The sequence below is a fragment of the Gouania willdenowi genome, chromosome 20 (assembly GCF_900634775.1).
Source record: "Gouania willdenowi chromosome 20, fGouWil2.1, whole genome shotgun sequence".
Taxonomy (NCBI): Eukaryota; Metazoa; Chordata; class Actinopteri; order Blenniiformes; family Gobiesocidae; genus Gouania; species Gouania willdenowi.
Genome location: NC_041063.1, coordinates 13811769 through 13836986, shown reverse-complemented (window position 1 = coordinate 13836986; position 25218 = coordinate 13811769). Strand labels below are relative to the sequence as shown.

Below are 25218 nucleotides of genomic sequence, written 5' to 3'. Positions count from 1 at the left end.
TTATTTTTTCTTGCCGCCTGCCTCTTCAGGGATGAAGACACTTACGGTGAAGTCCGCACTCTCTGTTCCGTACTTGTTCTTCACGTAGATGCTGTATTTTCCCGTGTCGGACGTGTTTACGGCTGTGATGGTGAAGCTGGAAAACTTGCCCGACTCAAACTTGAGGATGCAGTGCTCATCGGATGTGATTTCCCTGCTGTTCTTCAACCAGGTGACCTCAGGTAAGGGGTTACCAGAGATGTTGCAGGTCAGGTTTAAAGCCTGAGAGGATGACACATGTTTTCATGAAAACGAGACAATCCCATAGGGGCCGGCAGAGGCTTTTATGCTTCCTGATATTCCTCGTCTTTCTTTGATTTATTGATTTATATCACCAATGTGTTGGGATTTTGAATAATACTACATGTCCACTTAAAACAGTAGAAAATCAAAATAACTAAAAGTCTGTGTAGCACTATGCAGGGTTGGGGTCAATTACATTTTTCAATTACAATTACAAATTATCCATGTTCAATTACAATGAATCGCAATAACAAAAGTCAACCTTCCTCTTGTGTTAGCTTTCTGTTAGCATCTCTTTTGATAACGGGTCAGCTGTAAAATACAATAAAAACAAATGTATTTCCAATCTATTGTTTCCCTTGTTAGGCTTCTTAATCGAGTAATATATAGGTTTTAATATTTTTGGTGTGGGCATCTGAGCCTTTTTTGTGTCAATGTACCCCTAGATTTACATTTCTTTTAAAATGGTAAAAAGTGGGAAATCTCAAAATAAAACATGTTTTAATAATTGTTAACTACATACAGTATGTGTAGGACTGTACATATAACTGTAACACGGTTCCCCTGTTTTGCGTTAAATTATAGTTTAACATGTTTATCAAATTTTCATGGCAATCACAATTACAAAGTCACTTATCTGAACTCAATTACAATTTCATGACGATTACGACAGCAACAGATTTTTGAAATTACACTTGCAATTATGATTACACCATAATTGTTATTGATTATCAATCACGCACTTACAATTATAATTGATCCCAACCATGACACTAGGAAAACATGTACCTTTCCCTCCTGTATAGTAACCACATCAGGCAGGCCTCCTGCTACTCGAGCGCGATCTGAAACAAACACATTTGAAATATTTTCATGCTCAAATTATTTTAGAATAAATCTGTAGCTCCAGCAATTCAAAGTATACAATTTTTTAACCTAGTAAGGAATAACTCACTTTTCTCTGCAACAGCAGCAGCTCTGAGGTCATAGAAAGAGAGAAGAACCAGTCAGAACATTAAGGCTTAAGACTATGTTGCTATACTTCATCCATCAGATCTTCTGACTCAGGCTGATTTGACAGTGTAAACTTCTAGTTATATTTAATTTGTGTCTGAAGTGTAAACATGATGTATTTGGTAACTTACTTGAGTCTCTGAAATTCGGCAAAGGCGTCATCAAAGGCTACAAAATAAAAGCACAAAAGAAAAACCTTAAAGTTGTAAAGTAAATAACCCTTATTCTGTGTTTTCTATCCCAGAATTATTGGAAATATTCAATAATTGACAGTGTGAAATCTCACCTTGCCCAGAGAGCTCTACGGTCCTCCTCAGGCCGCCCTTTCCATCGTTGAACTCGATGGCGTACTTGCCCATGTTTTTCTCTGTGGGCTCATTAATCTGAAGCCACAGCTGCTCTCCCACCACACCACTTGTGATACGGTCCGAGAAGGCGATCGCTGAGTCTCTGTCAGAGGAAGCAGTACTGACCAATGGGACATTATGGAAACACGCCACATCGCACTTGATACAAGAACGTGTATGTGAGATTCAGGCTTCACTAAAGAATAAACATGGTTTCACCTTTCTTTACAAATTTGACTGTACAACTGCGACTTATTTACAGCGCTTTTACACATAGGAATATAATACTTGCTCTATAAAAAAGACTAATACAGAGCTTACTTGTAGTGCCATGTCACTTGGAGTAAATCGTTATAAAAGTTGACAAAGGTGTAGAGTCGAATGCCTTCATCTGTGCTCGTGATCTTTAGTGGAGTCGAGGAATTGGCTGTAAAAACATCCCCAAAACATTACTGAAGCAAACATGATGCTTAGTACAAACAAGTATTGCATTGGAAGTGAGCCTTTCCTCACCAATGTAACTAAAAACTTCATTCATCAAATCTTTGAAACCTAGAAAAGAACAAAATGTGATTTTAATATTTGGTTATAATTGGTAGCTTTGCATGTGCATGCTGTGAGGTCACCTTGATCTGTGAGATTTAGTTTGGAAGAGTCCTTTCCTCTGTCATCCTGTAGAATAACTTCATACACGCCTGCATCCTTCTTGGAAATCTGAACAAACACTTTTATTAAACCCCATGATGTTGACCTTATGATCACTTCAGACCTCTCTCACAGTCTCACCTGAGCAATTTCTAGTTTCAGAACTCCCTCAGTGAAGCCCAGGCTCTCGTCAGCTTTGATCTGATGTCCGTCTTTGTACCAGAGCACAGATGTGTCCTTCTTCATGTTTCCAACCTGGAAAAGAGGAGCTGTTTAAGCATTGGTGTCCTTTAATATAAGATTTGTACACGTTTGATCTTACCTTACACTTGAGGAAAACGCAGCATTCTGCTGTCAACTCGTAGCTTAAGTACTCAATGAAATGAGGACCTGGAACAAACAGGAGGAGAGTTAATAATATGACCATCAATATTAATCACAGGCTTGGCAACATAAAAATATGGCGCGTTAAGAAGAAGAATGCTGAATGCTATACCTTGCTTTCTGACCCATTCTTTCCTCTGGAACTCGGATTCCTTCTGAAGCTGCTTGAAAACTGTCAATAAAAACAGTTTTTTGTGTTTAACATTGACCTATTACTCTTATATCCCATTGCCTCGACCTTAAAATATTTAGATTTTCATAACATCAATATTTTACTCATAAATGTGTATGAAAATGTATGTAACTTGGTAGAGTTTTTGCATTTGTTTCTTAATTCTCACACATTTAACTATGCTTGAAGCTGTTTAAGTGTATGGATCATCTCAGATCCCGACAGGTTTTCTTTTTATTATTATTATTATTATTATTATTATTATTATTATTATTATTATTATTATTATTATTATTATTCTTTTTGGTTAATTTTTGTTGATTGGATGAATGGATGCGCTGTACCAGATCGTTTTTGTATTCATTTGTCAAATGTGCACATTTAGCTCCAACTTTTAGGGTCTTTATTATTCATTAATACGATTTCAATTTTCTGATATGTTGATTGAACATACCACTATCAATCAGCACCAAGCTGGACTGATTGGTAGCTTTTCCGTCCTGCAGCTGGAAAGTGAACGTTCCTTCATCCTCCGGGGTCAGAGACTCCATGATCATCTCAATCACACCGGTGTTCTTGTCAAAGTTCATCTTGTATTTCTGCAAGACACGGTTTGAAAGGAGAACAACTCTGAACAGAACTGAAATCAATTTCAAACTGCTGCACCACCTCTCCAAAAAGACCAGATTTGATGCTCACCTCGCCCTGAGACAGTGGGTGATCATTGAAAGTGTAATCGATTTTGCCATTAGGAGACATGTTCTCAGCTTGAAGCCAAAATCGAACTCTGCCCTTCTCCATCATCTCCACAGCTAACTGTGATTTCAGGGGAATAACTAGTTTAAAGAGACACAATGAAAAAGAAAAACGTCAGAGCCAGTCAATACATATACGTATATTAGAAAAACAGCTCATGACTCACCAGGAAATTTGTGTTCATGACTGATCTCCAGTAGTTTTTTTAATTCTGACGATCAAAAAGATGCTCATGAGCAGGGAAGAAACAGCTTTGTCTGGTGTATTATTATAACTAAATATATAATATGTTTTATTTCTTGTTTCATTCAGACTACCTTCATCAGTGAGTGAGAAGCTGGATGAAGCACCATCAGTGTGAGTAACAAGGCAAGAGTAGATGCCGACGTCTTCCTCTCCAAGGTTGTTGAAAATCATTTTGGACCTACAGACAAAATGCAGAAGAGCGGTGAGAAAAAACAGAGCGACATTTTCTCAGAGGCAGCCTCAACAGCTTCCTGTAGACACACTTGTTTCCTTTGGTCTCTTGAGTCAGACGGGTGGTCTCGGTCAGATCCTCGTAGTTCTTAGACCACACAAACTTGGAGTCCTGGGTCATGTCACCGCATTCAAAGTTGAGGGAGATGACTCCATCGTCATCGACATCCACAACGATCTCCTTGGTGCCTGAACACAAGAGAGACCTTAAGTCACATGTGTCAAAGTCTTGGCCCGAGGGCCAAATCCAGCTTTTTAGAGCAACCAATTCTAAAGTTACAAGAAAATATAGTATTTATTAAGCAATAGTTTGTTAGTTTGTGTTGATTTTGTCCAAAAAATAGCCTTAAAAAATTAGGAATATTTCCAGATTATTTTTTAAATGAATTGTTATATCTTGCCGAGTACCCCCTGCAATGTGCTCCTGTACCAATGTTTGGGAACCACTGCTGTAAATTAAACCCAATACTCCTGGTGCTTATATGGCATGATTGCAGTCATTTTTAAATGTTAATCTGTCGAAAAAGCTCAAAATTCTTACAAAATTCTTTGATTTTACTCAAATTGTTACATAATATTTCCCATAATTAAATATAAAATGGTTACAAAATCTAGGAAATTTAAAGTGAAGATCCCATTAGGACTGATATCTATCACTTAATGCTTGGATATTGTCAGTTTCTTACATAGTGTATTTAGTATTTTATGTATACGTGGAAGTAGGGCACAATAATGTTGAAATAACTTGTATTCCCGCATAAAATCCGTGTGATTTGAGATTAAACTGCTCCGTATTTGGCCCCTGAACTAAAATGAGTTTGACACCCTTGCCTTAAGTAAATAAACAGTCGACATCTACTCATTTTACCTGCTTTAGTCACAGCAGAGACAGGCTCTGTAACCTCGGAGATTTTCCCAACTCCAGCCTGATTCTGAGCGCGCACCCTGAATACATACGACTCTCCTTCTTTAAGATTCTTAATCTGCAAAATAAAAGACAATAATCTGCTGTTAAAAGCTACAGCAGCCAGATGTGGACATGAAGAACAGACTTGGGATGTTGACCTTGATGAACTTCTTTTCTGTTGCATCTTTGTTGACCTCCCGCCATGCCTCCTGCGGTGCTTCTAGCTCCTTCATGTCAACGTAAAATCCAGTGACCGGGTTGCGGCCCTGGTACACGGGCGGTTTCCATAACAACACCAGAGAGTCGCTTCGCAAATCTCTAACCTGTAAATCATGGGGTGGTCCTGTGGTCCAGATAAGAGGAAAGCAAAGTTAAGAAATACAATAATGGGAAGAACAAGGAAAATGGCAGTTTGACTCGACCACTATGAATGGTAATCCTCTGTTTAATTTTTATGTGACCCCTAATCACACAGATTAACAGAAAAATACACAACAGGTTTACACAAGATGACTAAATGTCAGAAAAATGTAAAAATGACAACAAAAACACACAAAACGACAGGAAAAATGCACAAACCAACAACAAAAAACACGCCAAATGAGAGAAAAATAGACAAAACAACAAAAACATTACACAAAATGACAAAAAAAAATACACTTTTTTTTTCAAAAACTTATAAAATGACAACAAAAACCTTTGTTCTTTCTGTATTAAGGCTCAGATTGGTCTTTCTTCTAAATACTGGCATCAATGTTGATAATGTGGCCCTCATATCAGACAACTGCATTATTGTGGCCCTTGCTGTTCGTCAAAAAAACCCCACGGTTATTGATTAGCCTCTGGAGTTACATCCATAATCACATCTCCAGTAAATTCAGATGGGTTGAGTAATTAAATATTCACCATATCAATTGAGGTCAGCAAGTAGCACAGATGAGCTACAGGACCATTGATAAAGCCTCAGGTGTGCTGTTATGAACAAAGGGTTAGAAAGCACTGGTACCTGGTACAGCAATAGTCCATTCTTCACACAGGAACGTGTCACTGGGCAGTGACGGGATCCCAACACCTGCTATATTGGCTGCTCGCACCTGGAACTGATACTTTTTGTTTTCCTTCAGCTCAGACACCTGCGTTTCAAGAAGTGCAAACACCAAACAATAGTCATGAAGATAAAACTTGATTTCTGGACATGAAGATTAAAGACTTTTCTGTGTTCTCACCCTATACGCTCTCTCACTGATGGCCTTAATGTTGGCCTCATGCCACTTGCCCGGCACGCCATCAACAACCTCTCTGTAATCCACAAAGTAGCCGGTGATGTCAGAACCTCCAATGAAGTTGGGCTGTTTCCAGGCCAGCACCATGGAGTCACGCACACACTCCAGGACGGAGATCCCAAAGGGTGGAGCAGGCGAAGCTGGGACACAGGATCCAAGTTATGGCCACATAGTCTCACTAGGGAGGTTGATGTAATGGGAAACTGAAGCACTTCTGCTCATCTGCATGAATTCATTCACATCACTTTCATTCTCATTTCATGGTTGGCTTCAGTTTTCACAATCTGGAAAATGTTTACTGCAGGCATTGCAAATCAAATTGTTCTCTTTATAAAGATAAGGACACATTATCTTTATTATTTATTATATTTTGGTTTGGTATTCTATTGACTGGAAGAACTGACAAAAATTTTGATTTGAAAAAAAAAGCAAACTGTGTCAATTTACACAAATATTTAGTCTTTAATAAATTGTATTTGTGCTGGAACAAGAGCTTTATTTAACTCTTGCCTACAACTGTAGGCAAAGGTTAAAGGTTCAGTTGTGAGGGAAAAAAACCTACAAAAGCAGGGTCATGTATCATGGCAACGACATATTGTTTTTTCATACACACACTGTAGATCTTAAACTGAACACCTCCTTGTCTTGTTCTAAATGTGGGGCGTCCACAGCACGCTCCCTGTAAAGGCCTCAGGTCACACAGGTCCTGCTCTTGTTTTGAATAACTCACGTTTCAAGTGCAGTGAGTGATTAATTCTCCTGCAGTGTTTGTGTGTTAAAGTGCTCCATGTATTCAGAACGGGTGGCAGGTCCAGGACGGTACCAACCGGCACCAGGTCATTAAATGAAAAGGGAGTGTGAAAGGCAAGACGGTGATAAGTTCCAAAAACAAAAGCTGGTGTTAAATTTACTGTTGTGACTTACCTTAAAATCACCAGGAACCCTTGTCATGTTTATTAATCCCTGTCAGGTCCAACATGTCAGAAATGAGTAAATCTAACCTAAAAGTTACCAAACCCAGTAAGTAATTCAATCACTGTTATCATTACTAGAATTAGTGAATTTTTAACTAATCCACAGAGCTTTCACCTCAAAATTAATCATAATAAAGTAAAGTAGTCTGATGCACAACGTGGGTCTGACCTTCAGTTATTCAGTTTTATCAAAACATTTTCATCAGCAGTCACTCTGATTCATTTTTGCTGTGTTATTGATGTTTACAGTGCAGCAAATAATTACATGTTACATAATTCCCTGTGATTGGTAGAGAAAAAAAAAGCATATTTTTAAAATAACATTTATTTATTTAGTTTATAGTCCAAATTAGAGTTACATGGATGTCAAACTGGTACAAAAGACTGGATGGTATGTTTAATGGGTTGGTGTTTTTCCCTCTATTGATCTTTATACTTGCTTATCTTGAAATGTGTATTCTATAAGACTATGTAGTATTTAGCTCATGTCTAAGTGGACACATTTATTAATGAAGTGTAATGAAGTTTATAATTGAAAAGACTGTTTAAAAAAATAGAATAGATAATGAATCGCCCCAAAACATTGATTGATGAGAAGTGATTTGTGTGAGTCCTGACATAGCAGGTCTTTCTGTACAACTATAGGCTTGTATCTGGTATCAAAGGCTTTCCATCCATGGCCAGTGCTCACCTGCCGACTCTCTGCTGGCCCTGGATCTTTCCGGATCGGCTGTTGAGTCTACAGAGAACTTACGTGCTTGCTGGGGTTTATTTACTGTCCCCACAGCCTGATCCTGGCCCTCAGCGGGGCCCGGCTCTACATGTGCACCAGTGATTTTGTCAGTAAGTGGTTGAGAAGCTGAGTCTGACACGGGCTCTGATAGCAGGTCAGGGGCCCAGGTCACACTGCCTCTTTTGCCCCTCTTGTTTTTACTCTCCGTGGGGTCAGGCCCTGCAGCCCTCGCCCCCTTCCTGTCTTCAGTGTCAGGCTGAGCTTTACTGCTCTTTTGCTTAGTGTCAGGGGGGATCTGGACAGTTTCATGCGTCCCAGTCCAGAGTGGCCTGTGCTCAGTTAGTTGGCGCACGTTACCCCCCGGCCCCATCTCCGGCAACACACCATGTGGGATGCCGCCCCCTAGAGTTGTTATCAGAAAAAGCAGAAGAGGCTTTTTAAAACAGGCAAAATATGCTGACAACTCCAATCTAAATCACACTATTCTCACAAAACCAAAAAACTTCTACAATCTACAATTAGATGCTATCATTACATTGACCTAAAGAATCTAAGGCTTATGTCTTCATCTGACCAGGAGAGGGAATGAAGACAAGATGACCAACGGGAGACATCCATGAGAGCGGGATTTAGACATGCAGCAGGTGTGAGTGTACATGCACTACAGCATTATGAGTAAACACGGAAGTTTAGTAAAAAGGCCAACACTTTTTCAACAATAATTTACAAAAGATAATTTGCATGAATGTGTGTGAAAATGTAAGTACATTCAATTTCAATCTAACAGTTATATAAGTTCATCTGCTTGCATTTCATATGTTGGCATCTTTACTGAAGCGTTTCAGGAGGAAACTAAAGCATGCAGCTTTATATATATATATATATATATTTTTTTTTGTTATACTACATACAGTATCGAGGGAACACATGCTCTTATAATGGCATTGTTATATTACCGCAATTACCATTTATTCAGCTGAATGTTTCGAATAAGTAAATATCTTCTGAAAATTGAAATACAATTCAATTCAATTCTTCTCCACTAAAAAAGTATTGTTATTAATTCATAAAATGTAGAATTAATTGACACCAATGTATGATTTAAACATGTTTGAATGTGTGTCCTGCTGGTCCTTAATCCTCATAATACTAAATGTGTGTTTATGGCCAAAATGTTACATTTTAAAAGAAGAAGAAGAAGAAGAAGAAGAAGAAGAATTCAGCTGCTCGGGTGTCAGATAACTTTTCATCCTAAACTTTATTTCATCATGTAGGTGTGTAGCATGATACCTTAGCACCGATGAATTATCTTCCCTGAGGGTTTAAAAATTTCTTAGAGAAAAAATGTAATCTGCTTTTTGTCAGATGGTAAATTCCTTTTACAATTGTGGAAGTTTTGTTATCAAGTCAGTTGGTGAATCAGTGTATATCGATGAGGGCACAGGAAAAACCCTCAATACAAAATGTCTAATGTGTATTTTAAATGCAAATAATAGACAATATCAGCATGATGTGTAACAGAACAATGCCACAGCCAAAATGTTAATTCATCTCAGTGCAGTTTGAGGACAGCATGTTGGTACCTGAAGCACCGTTCAGGGGATCAAGCACATCTCGTGCCCGGGTGGGAGAAGATGTGAAAGGTGGTGGTGATGGTGGTGGTGGTGTGTAACATTATGCTGCTTTGTAACAACCGCTGAATTGGATCAAACTGACCCAAATTAGAGGAAGTCTACAAGTCCAGACCCAAACCCCCTCCTGTTTGAAGGGGTGTATAGGGGAGGAGGTAGAGATGCAGGTAGGAAGGCTGGTGAAGTGGGCGGAGCATACATAAGTGCAAAATAACACGACTGGGTGACAAGTCGGACCATAGTGGAGGAAGTGTGGGAGCACAGATAGTGATGGTATAAGGAGCTGAAGACATGTTACAGGAGACCACATATAGGCTACGTAGTGAAACCACTTGACTGATGGCATTTATTTTACATTTAAATCAAATGCTAAGCTAACAGAACAAAATACTGCTCAGTGCATTTCAGGAGTCTGTTTGATTAGAGATTTTCAGTACATTTATTATGTGTTACTGTGTTGTTCATGTTTTTAATCTCAAAAAATGTTGATGTTGAAAGAAAAAGTGACCAATAGCCAAAACAAAATTATATTGTTACCCATGTTTAGAAACTCAAATTTGTCAAGACAGCCCCTGAAATGCACTGCAGCATTACTGGCTTCTTTTTAAAGCACTTGAATGTGAATTATCTACAATAACGGTGTCTGTCTATCTCCTAACTGCAACATCACAATATTGCACTTGATATTAAAATAACAGCATCATTTTTTTAATACTCACCAATAGCAGCTTTCACCTCAACAGGCTCTGACTCTGGGGAGAACTGGCTGATCCCAGCAGCATTCACAGCCCTCACTCTGAATACGTACGTCTCACCTGTCATCAACCCATGACAGATGAACCTTCAAATAGAGTACAGTAAGTACCTTGGTAATTCCTCCTTTAGAATGCTTTAGGAGTCAAATAAAAACAGTTCTTGCCTAGTGGCTTTCACAGGCTTGTTGTTGCATGGCTCCCACGTATTGCTGCCCACAACACTGCATTCAATGTAGTATCCCACTAAGTCCGTGACATTCTGAGATGCTTCCCAGGAAACGACAACCGATGTGTCCGTGTTTCTAGTAGGTACAACTTTTCCTGGAGCAGATGGGATGTCTGTAGGTGGGAACATATTCACATTTTAGAGCATCATCAATTAATGATGGGAGACTTTGTTATCTGAAATACAGGAATACATGTTAAATGTTTACACACTGTGAACGAGTATTTATTACTACGCATTCACAGATTCCTAAAAGTTCTAAAGCAGCTTACACTGAATGTCCAGCTGTCATCTATGGCAGGGGATCTCAACTGGTCTCACACTGGGACCCGCATATTAAATCGCGACCCACTTTTTTTTTTTTCCTAGGATTCTACCAACCAAAGTTAGTTTTTTCAAAAAAATCTGATGAAAACACATACATAATCTTTTTTAAAACATACATCTATATATTTTCCTATGCAACATGCATTCCACAGCATGCCTTTCAAAATAAAAGTCTAACGTGAAAGACCTAAGTAATTATTTGTGTTTGACCAGCTGTCCGAGACCCACCCAGTACAGGTCCGTGACCCACTTTAGGGTCCCGACCCACCAGTTGAGAGCCTAATCAATGGAAAGCTGTTTGAGCAAAATTTTGATATCAGTGATATGAACCTTAGTAAAGCCCTACTGGTGCTGAAATCTGGAGAACATGTACTAGTGAAGCAAAAAGGGTCACTGGTAGAACTACAAAAGCTTTGCGTTTTTACTAGTATTTTACATATATTAGTAACTACTAATACAAAGCTGTCTACTAGTGTGATTTTACTTTACGAGTAAGGTTTACCTGTGCCCTAGTGCACCAAAAACCACTACTAGTACAACATTTTTCTTTACTAGTACTACCAGTACACTGAAAATCTCACTAGTAGAGCTAATCAGTGTTGGGTAAGTTACTCTAAACTTGTAGTATATTTTACTATATATTAAATATATATTACTAGTTACTGGGAGAAAAATGTGATATATTTGCATTAAAATGTTACTGTTTTTTAAAATGTAACTGAGTTACACTACTTTGAGTTACTTTTGGTCCAGAACACTAATTATATCACACTGATAGTGTTCGAATAACATCGGTCAAAGTTTTGTTTCAAATATTTGTGCAATTTCAGAAGCAGAAAGCTCTTTTTTGTTCCCCATAAGTTGTATTTAACTATAATGATCTTTTTTTTTTTCCTCAAATAACTGCAAACAGTGAGAAAACAAGGCAAATTTGCACTTAAATTAAATATGCATGTAACTTGAGTTACGCTACTGAGTTACTTCCAAAAGGAATATATTACTGTAATATATTACAAAAATAATTAATTATTCCCGACACTGGAGCTAATGCAAATGAAGTAGGAAGGATTATTACTAAATCCAGCCCCAATCAGTTGTAATATTTTTGAAAGCCAATGTCAAACATGAATTGGTTTTCCCCGCCCCCTTATTAGCATCTAAAGCTTCCTAGAGACACATTTTGCTTGACTAGTAATACTAGTGACACTTTTTACTAAGTAAAGTGTACTCACACTCTAGTTAACCACATTTAAGTACATATATTCCAAATTTAAACACTAGTAGATCTATATTAAGGCTGATATAATCCATAATCCTCAAACTTCACCACTCAGATTATCTCATAGACTTTCTTTGTTTAAACTTCATCATAAACAAAAACAAATTCCTTTGCTCAATGTCTAGAATGTGATTAAATCTGAACAACCGTCACATGCCTTTCTAGATAACAATGCAAACAAAAACAAAAAACCTTTATTAACATTTTAGGACATTTCAGTTCTATGGTGCAGGTTACTCTAATACTTCAGCATGAGGATTAATCGAATGGCTCTTCTATTTGAATTAAAAGAAGCGTAACATCTAAACCCCTATTGCACATGCACAGCCCTGTGTGTTTGTGTGTGTCCTCTGACCAAGCTTGTCGCCCACTGTCGTAGCCTCCGTGGGGTCAGACGGCTCGCCGACACCAGCAGAGTTGCAGCAGCGGACACGGAAGCAGTAGGATTTCCCCTCAGAGAGATCAAACAACGCAAAGCGAGGAGACTTTACAGGGATTTCAGTGTTCACCCTCTGCCAGGTGTCTGTACCAGAAACACACTAAAGAGCCAATAGAACAAGGGTACACTTAGCCCATATAATATAGCAACAGTAAGTAGATGAAAGTTTGACTATTAATTGGTAAGATTACCTTTTCCACATAGTACATGACGCCCTCAAGGCCTTTTCCTCCAGGTGGCTTCCAGCTCAGCACCACATAGTTTTTGGTTGCCTCTGTGACTTGCAGCTCAAGTGGTCGACCAGGAACGACGCTTTCTGATTAGAAAAACACATCATTAGGTCCTCACTTGTGATTATGGTGATGATGTATAAAAGTGTGACTCTCCCACCTGCTGGCTCCTCCTCTGTGACAATGATCTGACCTGTCCAAGGGGCAGAAGTACCTGTCGATGACATAACATAAATGTTTCCAGCGTCACAATGTGGCCTTATTAATTGGTTTAAAAGGATACATCAACGCTCCCAGGCTTTAATACCTCTCATGCGGGCGCGATCAGCTGGATCCATAGCAGCCACTGGCTCAGACACTCTGGATGGATGACTCATGCCACTCTTGTTGACAGCCCGGACACGAAACATGTAAGAACGGCCCTCGACCAGACCAGTGACAGGAAAACGAGCGAACTTGACTGGTGTGTCGTTGCACTGGATCCAATGAGTGGTTCCAACCTCACATCTGTGTATAAAACGTGTTTAAACATTGGTCGCTACCAAAGAAAACCAACTTTAATAGATTTTTTATTTTATTATCATTATTCTTAAATTTTGGTGAAAGAGGCAGTGTTTATCAGCCCTGAACCTCAAAAATAACTAATCCTAAATGGTTCTGGGCTTCAAAACACTTGAGTTTTTCAGCAGATATCTGAAATAGGACAGAAGCTGTTGTAAAATGGACCTCATGGCTGCAGTAGATAAGCTAACCTGTCCACAAAGTAGCCCAGGATTGATTCCCCGCCATCAACAGCCGGCTGCTTCCAGTTGACAATGATATAGTCCTTGTTGGCATCCAGACAGCGCACATCCAAAGGAGCGCCCGGAGCACCTTCTACCTCAGCATCAGCATCTAACACACAAAACAACACCACCGTCATGATACATCTTCTTACCTTGCATTACTTCCTGTTCTCACAGTCGACACATGCTTCACATGCTGCACACTACAAACACATTGATGTGATTGCTGTGGCTGCACAGATTGCTCCCAAAATATGTTCCCCAGTCAAATACCAAACACGAGCTATGAGTGGAAAGTTAAAGTTAGCAGCTGTCTGCGTTGATGTGACACAGGATCACGGTGGTGACTCTTTTAAAGTACAAATGTTTATTCACGGGGTTAAATACGGAAGCAATGGAAAAACATCACCATATCTGTGCATAGCAGGTTGTTTGTATAGTGTATGTTTAAAAAACTATACTGTAAATATGACAAATACTACATTTGGCATTTAAATACATTTTTTAAACTACTTGGTTTCTTGAGATAATTTCAAAACAGAATAAAGAGTGACTATTTACATAAAAGATATGTTCAATAAGCATACAGTTAGGTATGAAATTCAATGTTTTGACAACTTAGGCAACACAACTTTTCTGACTCACTACACAAGATAATGAACATATATTTATATCGTACATCATATATGTTTAATCATATAGACATATTATCTTTTGTAGGTTTTTAAATTCCTGCTCTAAAAGATTAATTTATTCTATATCCAAGCCCGCTGAAACTAGTATGATGCTTTTTTTGTATGGTTTAAAAAAAACATACGAGTGAAAACTGGGGACGGTGTATTCCAGCCCAGTTTTGGCTATTGTGAAACTGTCACAAAAATGGCTTGATGTATCTTTTTATGTGTGGTAACACAGTTTTCTCAATTTTTTTGCACTACAGGGAACAATTTTTTTGTTGATTTCATGTCACGTGACAGGATTAATTTTTGTGCTGTGTGGCACAAATTTGTGTCCAGCTGCTCGGAAGAAATTAAAAACCAATGTATGTCTATAGAGGCAAAAACAGGAAACGCTGCTGGCTAAAGCATAGATAGATGACGCAAGCAGGATTCGCCAGCGCTGCCATCTCACTTCAAACAACTGATGTTCTGACATTTTGACACCCTCTACGGTAGCTAGTAGTTAAGGGTATTTAAACAAAAACACCCTTAACTCGAAAAAATATTGATGGATTTACAAAAAGTTGACATAGGATGCTTGTATGTGTTGAAACTGCCTGTTGCCATTTGAAAATTGGTTGAAAATTGAGCAAGTTAGGGTGTCTGAGGTAAGATGGCCGCCACGTTGCAACGTTGCTCCCCATTGTCTAACAACGCGGGTAAGTCATCTAGCGTTTATATATATCTATGGTGGTTTGTCTTCAGGCTAAGCCCCACCCAACAAAATATGTCACAATGTTTATAAACAATCAAAGGGTCTATAGGATTTGTCAACTTTACCCTAACCCTACCCTAAAGCTTAATTACATGTTCTAGTAAGTTGTAATTGCACAAAATAGGCCTAACTTCCAATAGAAATACATAGGTTTGAAATGTTTATCAAGCAGCACAAAAAAATGCAAAAATTGTGTTTGCAAGCATTCATTTTTGTAACTGTGCAATTTTCCCGTGCGATCGTGTTGTATATTCACCTCTGACAAAGACGTAGGCGGAGTATGTTTCATATCCAGACTTGGTGGTTACACGCAGAGTGTACAGACCCTCGTCCTCTTTGTTGAGGTGAGTTAGTGTCAGTGTGGCTCGGTCTCCACTCCAGTGCATTTGGTACCATTTGGAAGGCGACAGGAGAACATCTGGCATGAAGAGGAGAGAATGATAGATAAACAACAGCTCAGTCGTTCCATTGAGATCGTATTCCGTTGGCGTGCGATCGGTTTACACACCGTCTCTGTACCACTGAATCTCTGGCTTGTAGCGATGCAGTGCAGGGTAGATGACAACAGTACAACCTAAACTCATTGTTTCTCCTTCTCTTCCAAACGATACGCCAAAGTTGTCAACAATGTGCGTTTTGAAGGTGATGCCGTACTCAGAAACGGGGCCGTCTAAAGACAAAGCATGAGGAAACTCTTAGAGCTTTGATAAAATGTCACCATGCAACAGAGTGAAATAAAAATGTGCACCGTGGAACAATGTAAATGTAAATTACACTCTTTGGAAAGACATAACATCATCACATCAAAGTTCCAATCTACAGAGAACCCAAAAAACAACAATGCAACTAAAGTATTTAGCAAGCAAATGAAATGAGGTGAAAAAGTGACCATGTATCACGTGAAAAATAAAAACCAATCAAAAATGACAGCATTTTTGATCACAGTGCTCACATGAAGAACCAGTGAAATATGAAAAGCTGACTGCATGCAACACAACAGACAGGTGGAAATTACTTTTTATACATGAGTTGCTATAGGTGAACATTTAAAAAAAAAGAGCCAAGAACTTAACCGTAAATGTATAAACATTTGCTTTCCTTTTTTATACAAATCAAAATTTTGCTTCTAATATGACAAACTGAGATGCCACTTTCTTTTAAAACAATACTTCATACAAACATGTTCCACGTTTCCACAAAAAAAAATAAAAAAAATAAAATGATCTCTTTGCAGGCAAGAAAACTGTTTCAAACAACTTTGATCAACAGAATGTAGGACAATAGCTCCCTTGAATTTTGGAGGGCAAACTGTACACTAGTGTTTCACACAGACAGAAGCAGCCATGCACCAACAGATAGTCAGTGGAAGCATCAAGTTCACCAAAGTGTTTTCAAACCAGGTTCTCGTGACCCTGTTACCTGTAATAATGGCCTCTGCATTGTCGCCGGAGCATCAAGAAAACAGAAAAGCTGTTAGTGCGGTAGCCGTACCCAGCACCCAACTCCCAGTCGTACCCACGTCCCCACAGATGTCAGTCACATATGAGCCATTAACATTTCAGCATCAATTCATACTTTTAGCGTGACTAATTGCTTATGGGATTTCAACCTGCATGCAATATGAAAGTGGCTGCATGAGAACCTGCAGGTTTTTGCTGCATCGCTTTGCTTTTAGAGCAAATGAAGAGAAGCTGACATCAACTGACATCACTTCTCTTTGATGACAGGTTCATGTAGCCAATCACAGAGTTTTAATAAATCAAAAGTGCAAACATAAAAATTTGATACAATATATACAATACGTATAAGATTTTATAGTTTAATCATCAATTAAATCCATTCCATAATTACTTAATAATGACTCGGTAAAATGTATTATTAGAAATTAAGTTATTTTAAAAGTTCTTCTCCAATAGGACATTTGCAGGAAAAAAAGACTTTAGAAAGATATTCTGTAAGTAAAGTTAATTCAGGATCAGAAACAGCTTTTTGTAGGATGACCCTGGAGATAATCTGTTCTCTGTGGAACAAAAACAAACAACAGATGCATACTTACGTCTAGGCGATGGCAGATACTCATCCACTTCACCTTTAAACCCTGTGTAGGAAAGCAAAAGCTGCTAATAATAGCTAATAGATAACACACATACAAAGTGTTTCATGACAGTGGCGCCATGAATGAAAATTGACGAATCCAAACAAAGTTTTAGCGTAATCTTTATGACGGCGTTGAAGATTATCAACGTGTCTGTTATTGTGGTGTTTTATTTACACCTACTTTTGACAACAACAGAAGCAAACGCTGACTGCTCTCCAGTGGCGTTCATGGCAGACACACGATACTGGGCTGTGTCATCGAAATCACATCTGGAAGAAAGAAAACAGCCGATCAATATGTAAGAAATATGAAAATTCTTATGTGCTACCCATCCCCCATTTCAACCTCACCATGTAAACCACACCAAGTATGTGAGCCCCAACTGTAAGGCTTCATAACTCCTGTTCAGGAATACACCAGGAATAAATAGACTTCCCTGGTGATGTCATTTGAGCAAGGTGTTGTGTTTCTGTGTACAGGACAATGTCTGCTGGACCCTGAACTTGACTTTGAGAAATTACCTGTAGTTGTTTAGTCTCCTGTCAAGACTGTAAAGGGCTACTGGAAATTATTGACGGCCAATGATTATTTTAACAAAGTCAAACCAAGACATTAAACTCCATTTCCTACATTGGCCTGTCATTACAACACAGTGAAAGTCCTTAAATTTACTGCATTGCCAGTTTTTACCCAGACATACATCAGTAGTGTGAGGTTTAGACAATGATTCAATGTCAACTGCTGATTCATGGTTAAAATCATTATATAATATCACATGTGGTCCTGTATGTGCAGTTTGTGAATTTTTTGTGTCCTGTCCTCTATTACTTGTCCGTAGTGTGTCGCCCTCATAGCATTGGTCATTTACTGACTAAGGTTTGTTGATATTGCTTGTTGTTTTTACTGCAAACTTTACTCTCATTTTTCCACAAGCAAATGACTAAACCTGAAAATAGCTTTCAAATGTCACTTTATAACACTTTGTTGAAAAATTCTATTAGCATTTTCTAATGTACGGCATAACATCAGCAGGAGCTCACAGCCTCTTTGTTTACTCTACATACATCTATTCACCTTTTATAAAACAGTTCACATAGAATTGTTTTTATTGCAATGATGGCAGCACAGAGATAACCATTAACCTCTTTGGGTTAATGGTTTAAAAATGGTTAATCTGAGAATTTAGAAGAAAAAAAACCAATAAATTATATGAAATCAAAGCCATACCAAAATTAATCTTTTATAAAATAATCTTCCCAATTATTGCTACATTGTTACATCCTAACTTTAAGTCAATGTGGATTCTATTGTTAAGGTGTTGCATAGCATTAGCTTTTAGCCTTGTTCATCCACTTTCTCAAATTGCTGTTTCTTCTACTTTACAATGACTTAGAAAGTTAATGGATAAACTTTTTCTGTTGCTTTTTTTTAAAAGCAGCTCTAATTCTCTCAGTATATACCAGCAACACCACTTGCTTCTTATTTCAAGAAAAAAAACCCAATTGTTTTGTTGTTCTGTGAATATACTGTAAAACTTAACAGATAGTAATTTATAATAATGTTCATGATGCGTAAATAAAACTATTTTCTTTATTAATGAAAAACTAAAACATAACATCAAAATTGTATTACTTTTAACATTTGAGTAGGTAATAAATAGTCAATGTAACAACTGTTTCTTTTGAGTAAATATCTAAATTAGTTGTGCTACAAAAAAAGCTACAAAACACTCCCATATACCCTTAGCTTTTAAAGTTGTTTAATCAGAATAAATTTTCTTAATTTAGTCACTAAACTGACTGATTCTAAGTCACTAAAACATTATATTAAAATCCATACAAATTATAATGGATTGAATATACCATATAATCCTTTAGCATCCTGGTAGAATCTTGACGTGATGACTCTATTGTCTAAGTATCAGATGCATAGATGGATGTTGTGGTTTTGAATTAGAAGCTCAGAAATGAACATTTTGGAAACTCTCTGGATCTAGAAGCTCCACATACCTGTTAATCTCCAGTAAGTGCACGTTGTATCTGCTTTCAACTTTATACTTGCCAGGGGTGGCAAGTGGGTCAATTGCCACATTGTTTTTGTACCTTGTATTGAGAAGTAGAGAAGAAGAACACAGACAGGAAGTAGGAATTTGGAAGGAGATGAAACAGAATCAAAGAGGGAAAAAAAAAGGCAGAGCCATGAAATCTAGGAAAAGAAGGACCTGGACGTGACGGAAAGGACAGATCTAAGGTTTAATTGTCTTTGACACGTGTTTGACACCTACCAGACGACCCGGGGGTCCGGCCATCCGTTGACAGTGCAATGCAGACGCACACACTGCTTCTCCCACACCGTGTGGGAGCGAGGTTTAATCACAAACTCTGGAGGGTGCATCAGGCTGTCTTGGTTCATACGCTTGAAATGCTCCCCGTGTTCATGGATCTAAACACAAATCTTCATTTTCACAACAATAGTACCAAACATAGCAATATCAGGTTTTTGTTTTTTTTTTTGTTTTTTACCAAGATGCATTTAACACACAAAAGTGCAAAATTCCAACCTGGCTATATTCATCTACACATGCGAGATGCTTTATCGTTTTCCCTGTGGTTTTGGGACCTGAGCTGTGAGAGTAAAGCTGTGCTGTTCATCAACTTCTATGAATAGCTTGGGGTGTTGAAACCTGTGTTATCCTGTAACTCACCACATAATATGAAAAGACCGCTGGGACACTTCCGTCTTGTGTCTCAAGAAACAAGATCACATCAGGAATTTAGCACCCATTCATGGGCCAATCTAACATAAAAACAGTAGCTTGTGATGCAAACTGAATGGCTGGGTGGTACTTCACATAATCACCCAGGAACATAAAAATAACCCCCCTTGTGTCCTAAGATATTTGAGATTCTTAGGTATTTCTGCAGCTAATTATTGTGTTTAAATGAAATGAGGATGTTGTGGAAAACACAGGAGGCTTTACTAAATGGAAAACGAAATTGGATGGTACAGCAATTAAATATAGATAGTCTCTATATCTAAAGGAACTTTCCGCAAAAATCAATTCATTTTTTGATGTGGAACGCATCGTTTTCACTATGATCTGTCCCACTGACCCTTTTGTTAAAGGAGATGCGATTGGCCGACTCACGCACAGCCTCCCTCCTGGAGGCCAGCTCTGACCTCTCCATCTCCAGACCAGTGGTGAACAACTCCCTCCGGGCCATGTATGCAGCAGTGTCCCTCACTCTTGGCCCATCTGAGTCTGAAAGACCTGCTGCAAAATCTGAACTAAAAGTTAACAAAGTAAAGCCCATGGAAAGAGTTGTACAACTCAACACTGACAATACCAAAAAACGTTCCTCAGTTCCACCAGTGCAGGACAATAAGTTGTTTATTACCTGTTCCTGAAGATTGGCACTACATAGCCGATGATTTGGTTCTCTTTGTCCACTGCCAAGTAAGTTGGCTTGGCTCTCTTCAGTGCGGGGCTGAGACCGCTCTCCTCCAGCCCCAAGTGTGAAGACAAATTAAGTCTGAGACACACAGAGCATCATCAGCCTGGCTCCCAGCCAGACAGTGCAACTATCAACATGACATCAACACGTGAGAGGTGAAGCCGTGGCTATTGGATGATGGGTTTGAATTAAAACAAAAATGGTGGAGATGGTTTAGTGGTGACAACAGCTCCAACAGCTTCAACACTAGTAAAAACCAACCTTCACGCAACATCAAAATAATAGTTGATTGAGATCAATCCACAATATTGTATTCATATTGATACTATCACCACCTTGTTCTTAATTTGATCGTCTTACGTCCTCCAAACCAGTTTGCTCACTGTGGATTTTCAGTGAACACAGCTTCTGGCAACACTATCTGCATGTCTGAAAAGCAAGGCTTGGTATTCACAGTATGAGATACCCAGAACTGGATAAGGAAGCAGAGGCAGTAAGGGTGACAGGGCAGCTGTCCACATTTTTCTCTGTATCCATGTCCCTTTGGCTCTACCTGGGAACATCAACACCAATTTATAGGCAAAATACGCCAAATATTTACAGCCTGACAATAAAAACGGAGCATTGGTTTTTTTATGATGACCGTAGTATATGAACGATCCAAGGGGTTAAATCATCATTAGAACATAAGCTGCCCTCTTCGGGGTCTAGAGAACTTGTGATCTTGGCAGCTTTGAGTGAAAAGTCAAAGGTCAGACGGCTGACGTAAAAAGCCAATAACCTCACTAATCCCTCTTGCTCCCTGGGGTCAATAAATGTCCGCACACACTTTAACGGATTATAGTAAAGTAGATGTTTAATCCTCCCTTTGATAGATACTTTTATAGGCTGTTAAACTAAAGTGATGACATAACAACCACTGACATAACAATCATTTTTTAGTATATAAGCTATTATATTTGGTTTGTTTTTCATTGAACAAAACCTTCACAAACACAAAACTCTACAAATGTCTTTAATTGTCTTATCAAAACACATTATTTTCTCTTTGACCAATAAACCAAGTGCACGTGATCAAAGGAATAATCTCTCAAGAGCAACAAAGGGTTTCTAAGAAATTACGGGATGCAAACATAAAAAGTTTTGAACATAACACATTTTCTGTAAATTTACAAGATTTGTACTGATTCCACAACCTATAGGAGTTTACAGGAGGACATGGCTGATCTGTCACGTCTCACTTTCCACTCAGTACTGCTCTAGCCAGGATACTATTTCAGTCCGATATACAGTAACACTGCTGTTACCAAACAGCTTATCCATTGCATTTAATTCACCAAACACAGTAAAAGCAACACCCAACCATATACAGGTGTTATTTTAGTTGGCTGTAATAGGTTTTCTGGATGACGGTGTTAAATACTGGCAAAGCAAAGTGCAGAGAAGTGACTTTAAGCATCATGCACATAGTTTCATGCAGGGTTCAAAGCTGTTTTCAGAGCTTGATGATTTGTGTGTGTGTGTGTGTGTGTGTGTGTGTGTGTGTGTGTGCTCAGGTTGATCAGAGGTAGGCTTTTGTTTTATAGGGAGAAAGGTGGTTACTTGGTGTCAAGGATAGATGGTCCAGCAGTGATAGAGGAAACGGTCCAACAAAGGTGATGGAAGTGAACTTGATCAGCTGAGGTTGGGGTAAATGGTGGTGTTAAAGGAGGGAAGAGGAGGGGTTTTCTGTGATGATGAAGTAAAATAAGGATAACATTCTTCATCCTTCCTCCTCCTTACCCCCTGTTCCAAGTGGAGGAGCTGCTGCTGCTGCCGCCTGCAGCATACCTGCTGCTGGACTGGTATTGGCTCAGAGTGGACGCCGTCTCTTTGCTACGGTAACCATGGTCGTAGTGGCGAGAGCGCCTCTGGTAGAAGGGCAATGATCCGGACATGGTGTAGGCTTCTCCTTGTTTGAGCCCTGAGGTAGCGAAATGTCTTCCTTCTTCTTCTTTAAGGATGTAATGTCAGTGTGTAGGTTTAGGGTGGTTATTGTGATACAGATTCATGGCAACATGTTTATATTTCATCAGAAGAAATATTGTTAATATACTTTGATTAAGAAAAGATGTCAACAGGAAGCAGCATTTGAACCAGCTATAAAGTCAAACCTTCATCATCAGATATCCAGGCATTCAGGCACTTTCTCTGCATGCTTACACAGACATATGCAACAACTACAGCCAGCATACTGTATAGTCCTGCTTTGGGGGCCACTTACCCTAGACTAAAGGCCCTGAAACTCCAAGCTTTCAAAGGAAAAGACAGTCCAGCTCCACACTTACAGCTTGATATCCCAGCAAACCCACAGGCAGGCGCGTACAAGGCTGTGGTCTACACAACAAAAATAATGTTGGCCCTTACCAGAGTGTCCAAGCAGCAGTCCCAACCTTTTATGGTGAGGGTGGGGATAAAAATAGCTGGGGGGAAGGGGACAGGTTGACTCCCATGGTACAACATGTTTATGGGTGCAGGTCTCAGGACCTGAGCATAGCTGAGTGTAAAACAGGTAAACAGACGGTTGCTTTCTCCTTCTTGCACTGCATGGTGTTCAGAAGCAGTTACCAAGGTGGAAAACACGTCATTATTGGGAGGGACAAAAAAGATAAACATTTATAAGCAACTTTTAAATGTCTATAAAATAACAGCTTATTTTTTTAAGTATATATGTAATAAACGGTTATTTTATTTTTCTTTAGTTTATTTAAACAGAAAACATACACGAGTCTACATCCCATAAGTATGATAAACAAATCAGTGAAATTCACTTGTTCTTGGTTTGTTTTTGGTCTTTATAATTTCCTGATCTAAATAATAATAATAATAATAATAATAATAATAATAATAATAATAATAACAAGAAGACATAGTCATCGACATCCCGTCAATAACTCCGGAAAAAATAATTGCGTGCTTCATTTTCGAACTCCGTCAAGGTATTGATACCCGGAAGCTACATAGCGAATTAGGTTATCCTATCTTAAACAGTTTTTGAGAAAAGCCGTCGTCTTTTACTCGGATGGACGCACGGATGGAGCTCAAACCTATTTCCCCCTTCCACATTTTGTGACAGGGGATAATAATAATAATATCTTTATTTTTATATAGCGTTTTTCAAAAAAATCAAAGACACTTTCTAACAAGAGTACAGATGATAAAAAGAAAAGAGTACATGCAATTATGAAAGTTTTAAGTTATTTGATCAGTAGTTTTAGCAGTTAAAAGCCAGTCTGAATAGATAAGTTTTGAGGCATCATTTGAAAAAAGACCAGAGTGGTACAGTTTCGAATAAAAGGTATAAGTAATAGTAATAGGTATGCAATGTTTTCCCATATTTTTCTATTTCTGTGAAAGCTGTAGACCTTTAACCTTATCAGCGAGCTGTTCCTGGTTAACCTCCCACAGCCTTTGTCTTGTGCGCATACTGCAGCTGTGTCTGGTGCTAACTTTAGCCATGCTATTGTTACAAATTCCAGTTAATGTCCCTCTGTCACTCTCCCTTTCAGTGTCACCCTGATTTCAGGAAGAACATAAATGTCCCTCATCAACAGAAAGGTAAAAAAATAAAACAATAATCAAACACAGTGGCAATGTATGATTAAGATGGGGAATAAGCCTTGTGAGTTGTTACAATAGTATTTCATCTTGAAAATGGTTCAAAACTTGACTTTACTCAAAGTTAATTAGAAAAATATTGACATTATGCCACTACTCTCTCACCACGGGAGTCCACATAGCAACATACCTAAACTATCATGGCAGCGATGCAACGTGTGAGCACATTAGAAGAGATCAACTCGCCATTAGGGCTTAATGAAGCTAATGCAACACTTTCAGAGGCTACTGTGTACCGTCTGATGAGCCTGGGGGATATTGTGTGTGGTGTAAAATACGACAAGCCTCTAAACCACCTCGATATTACTGAAATTTGGAACATTAGGATGTTGTACTATTTATTAAATTAACAAAAGTAAGTAAAAAGCCATTAAGTTATTCTCCATAAAAGCAGGTGTTCACCATAGTCTCTGCATTGTAAACACTTTATTATGGATGGTAGGACATGAAATGTTTTTTCCTCACAACAGCAGGTATCAATATATAAAACAGGCTCATCATAATGTATATTTAGCACAATGATTAAAAAAAACACTGTGGTGCAAAGTTTAATTGAGCGATCGTGATCAAGATGTGATGAACAGACAAACACCTAACAATGATATTAACTAAATGATCAGCAATATCAGCAAATCAGAGGCTTTGGTTGGTCTACATTTGGAGTTCAATAAACAATGATGTTGTGTTGTATTTCAGCATCTTTTATAATCTGCAGTCTTTTGTAAATACATTGCGATCAGGTAACTTTTCAACCCAGACTGAGTTTCCCTTGTTTTCTTTTCTTTACAGCTTTGACTTTTGTATGGTATTTATACAAAATATAATATATATATATATAGAGAGAGAAATACCAGGGGCTCAGAGAAGAGTTGGAGAAAACCTGGAGGGTGAAGGCATCAGTGGTGCCCGTGGTCATTGGGGCACTCGG

At 38.5% G+C, this 25218-nt stretch overlaps 1 protein-coding gene and 1 long non-coding RNA gene across 2 annotated transcripts; one reads left to right on the top strand and one right to left on the bottom strand.

Moving 5' to 3' along the window:
* myom1b (myomesin 1b) lies at positions 1 to 22844 on the bottom strand. Its single transcript, XM_028435145.1, has 37 exons — positions 22787 to 22844; positions 22416 to 22623; positions 20577 to 20711; positions 20292 to 20466; positions 19463 to 19620; positions 19188 to 19280; positions 17359 to 17447; positions 17137 to 17178; positions 15589 to 15750; positions 15337 to 15498; positions 13614 to 13755; positions 13169 to 13368; positions 13022 to 13075; positions 12823 to 12947; positions 12548 to 12731; positions 10525 to 10699; positions 10325 to 10446; positions 6211 to 6407; positions 5991 to 6117; positions 5143 to 5327; positions 4946 to 5060; positions 4110 to 4266; positions 3918 to 4024; positions 3767 to 3811; positions 3544 to 3680; positions 3299 to 3443; positions 2785 to 2844; positions 2611 to 2678; positions 2430 to 2543; positions 2270 to 2357; positions 2157 to 2195; positions 1965 to 2070; positions 1583 to 1746; positions 1428 to 1464; positions 1238 to 1260; positions 1072 to 1127; positions 1 to 261 (listed from the first exon to the last, which is right to left on the bottom strand). Exons 1-37 carry the CDS (start codon positions 22827 to 22829, stop codon positions 1 to 3), a joined length of 4500 nt encoding a protein of 1499 aa, XP_028290946.1. The 5' UTR covers positions 22830 to 22844.
* LOC114454587 (uncharacterized) lies at positions 22469 to 25218 on the top strand. The gene is made up of 3 exons (XR_003672554.1): positions 22469 to 22601; positions 24182 to 24230; positions 25080 to 25218. It is a non-coding gene; the product is annotated as an uncharacterized LOC114454587 (long non-coding RNA).

Coding starts and splice junctions, on each gene's coding strand:
- myom1b (XM_028435145.1), bottom strand. CDS start 22,829: ATGCAGAGAAAGTGCCTGAATGCCTGGATATCTGATGATGAAG. Junction 5,061..5,142: donor CAGAAAAGAAGTTCATCAAG/GTCAACATCCCA, acceptor TTTATTTTGCAG/ATTAAGAATCTTAAAGAAGG. Junction 3,444..3,543: donor ACCCACTGTCTCAGGGCGAG/GTGAGCATCAAA, acceptor CGTGTCTTGCAG/AAATACAAGATGAACTTTGA.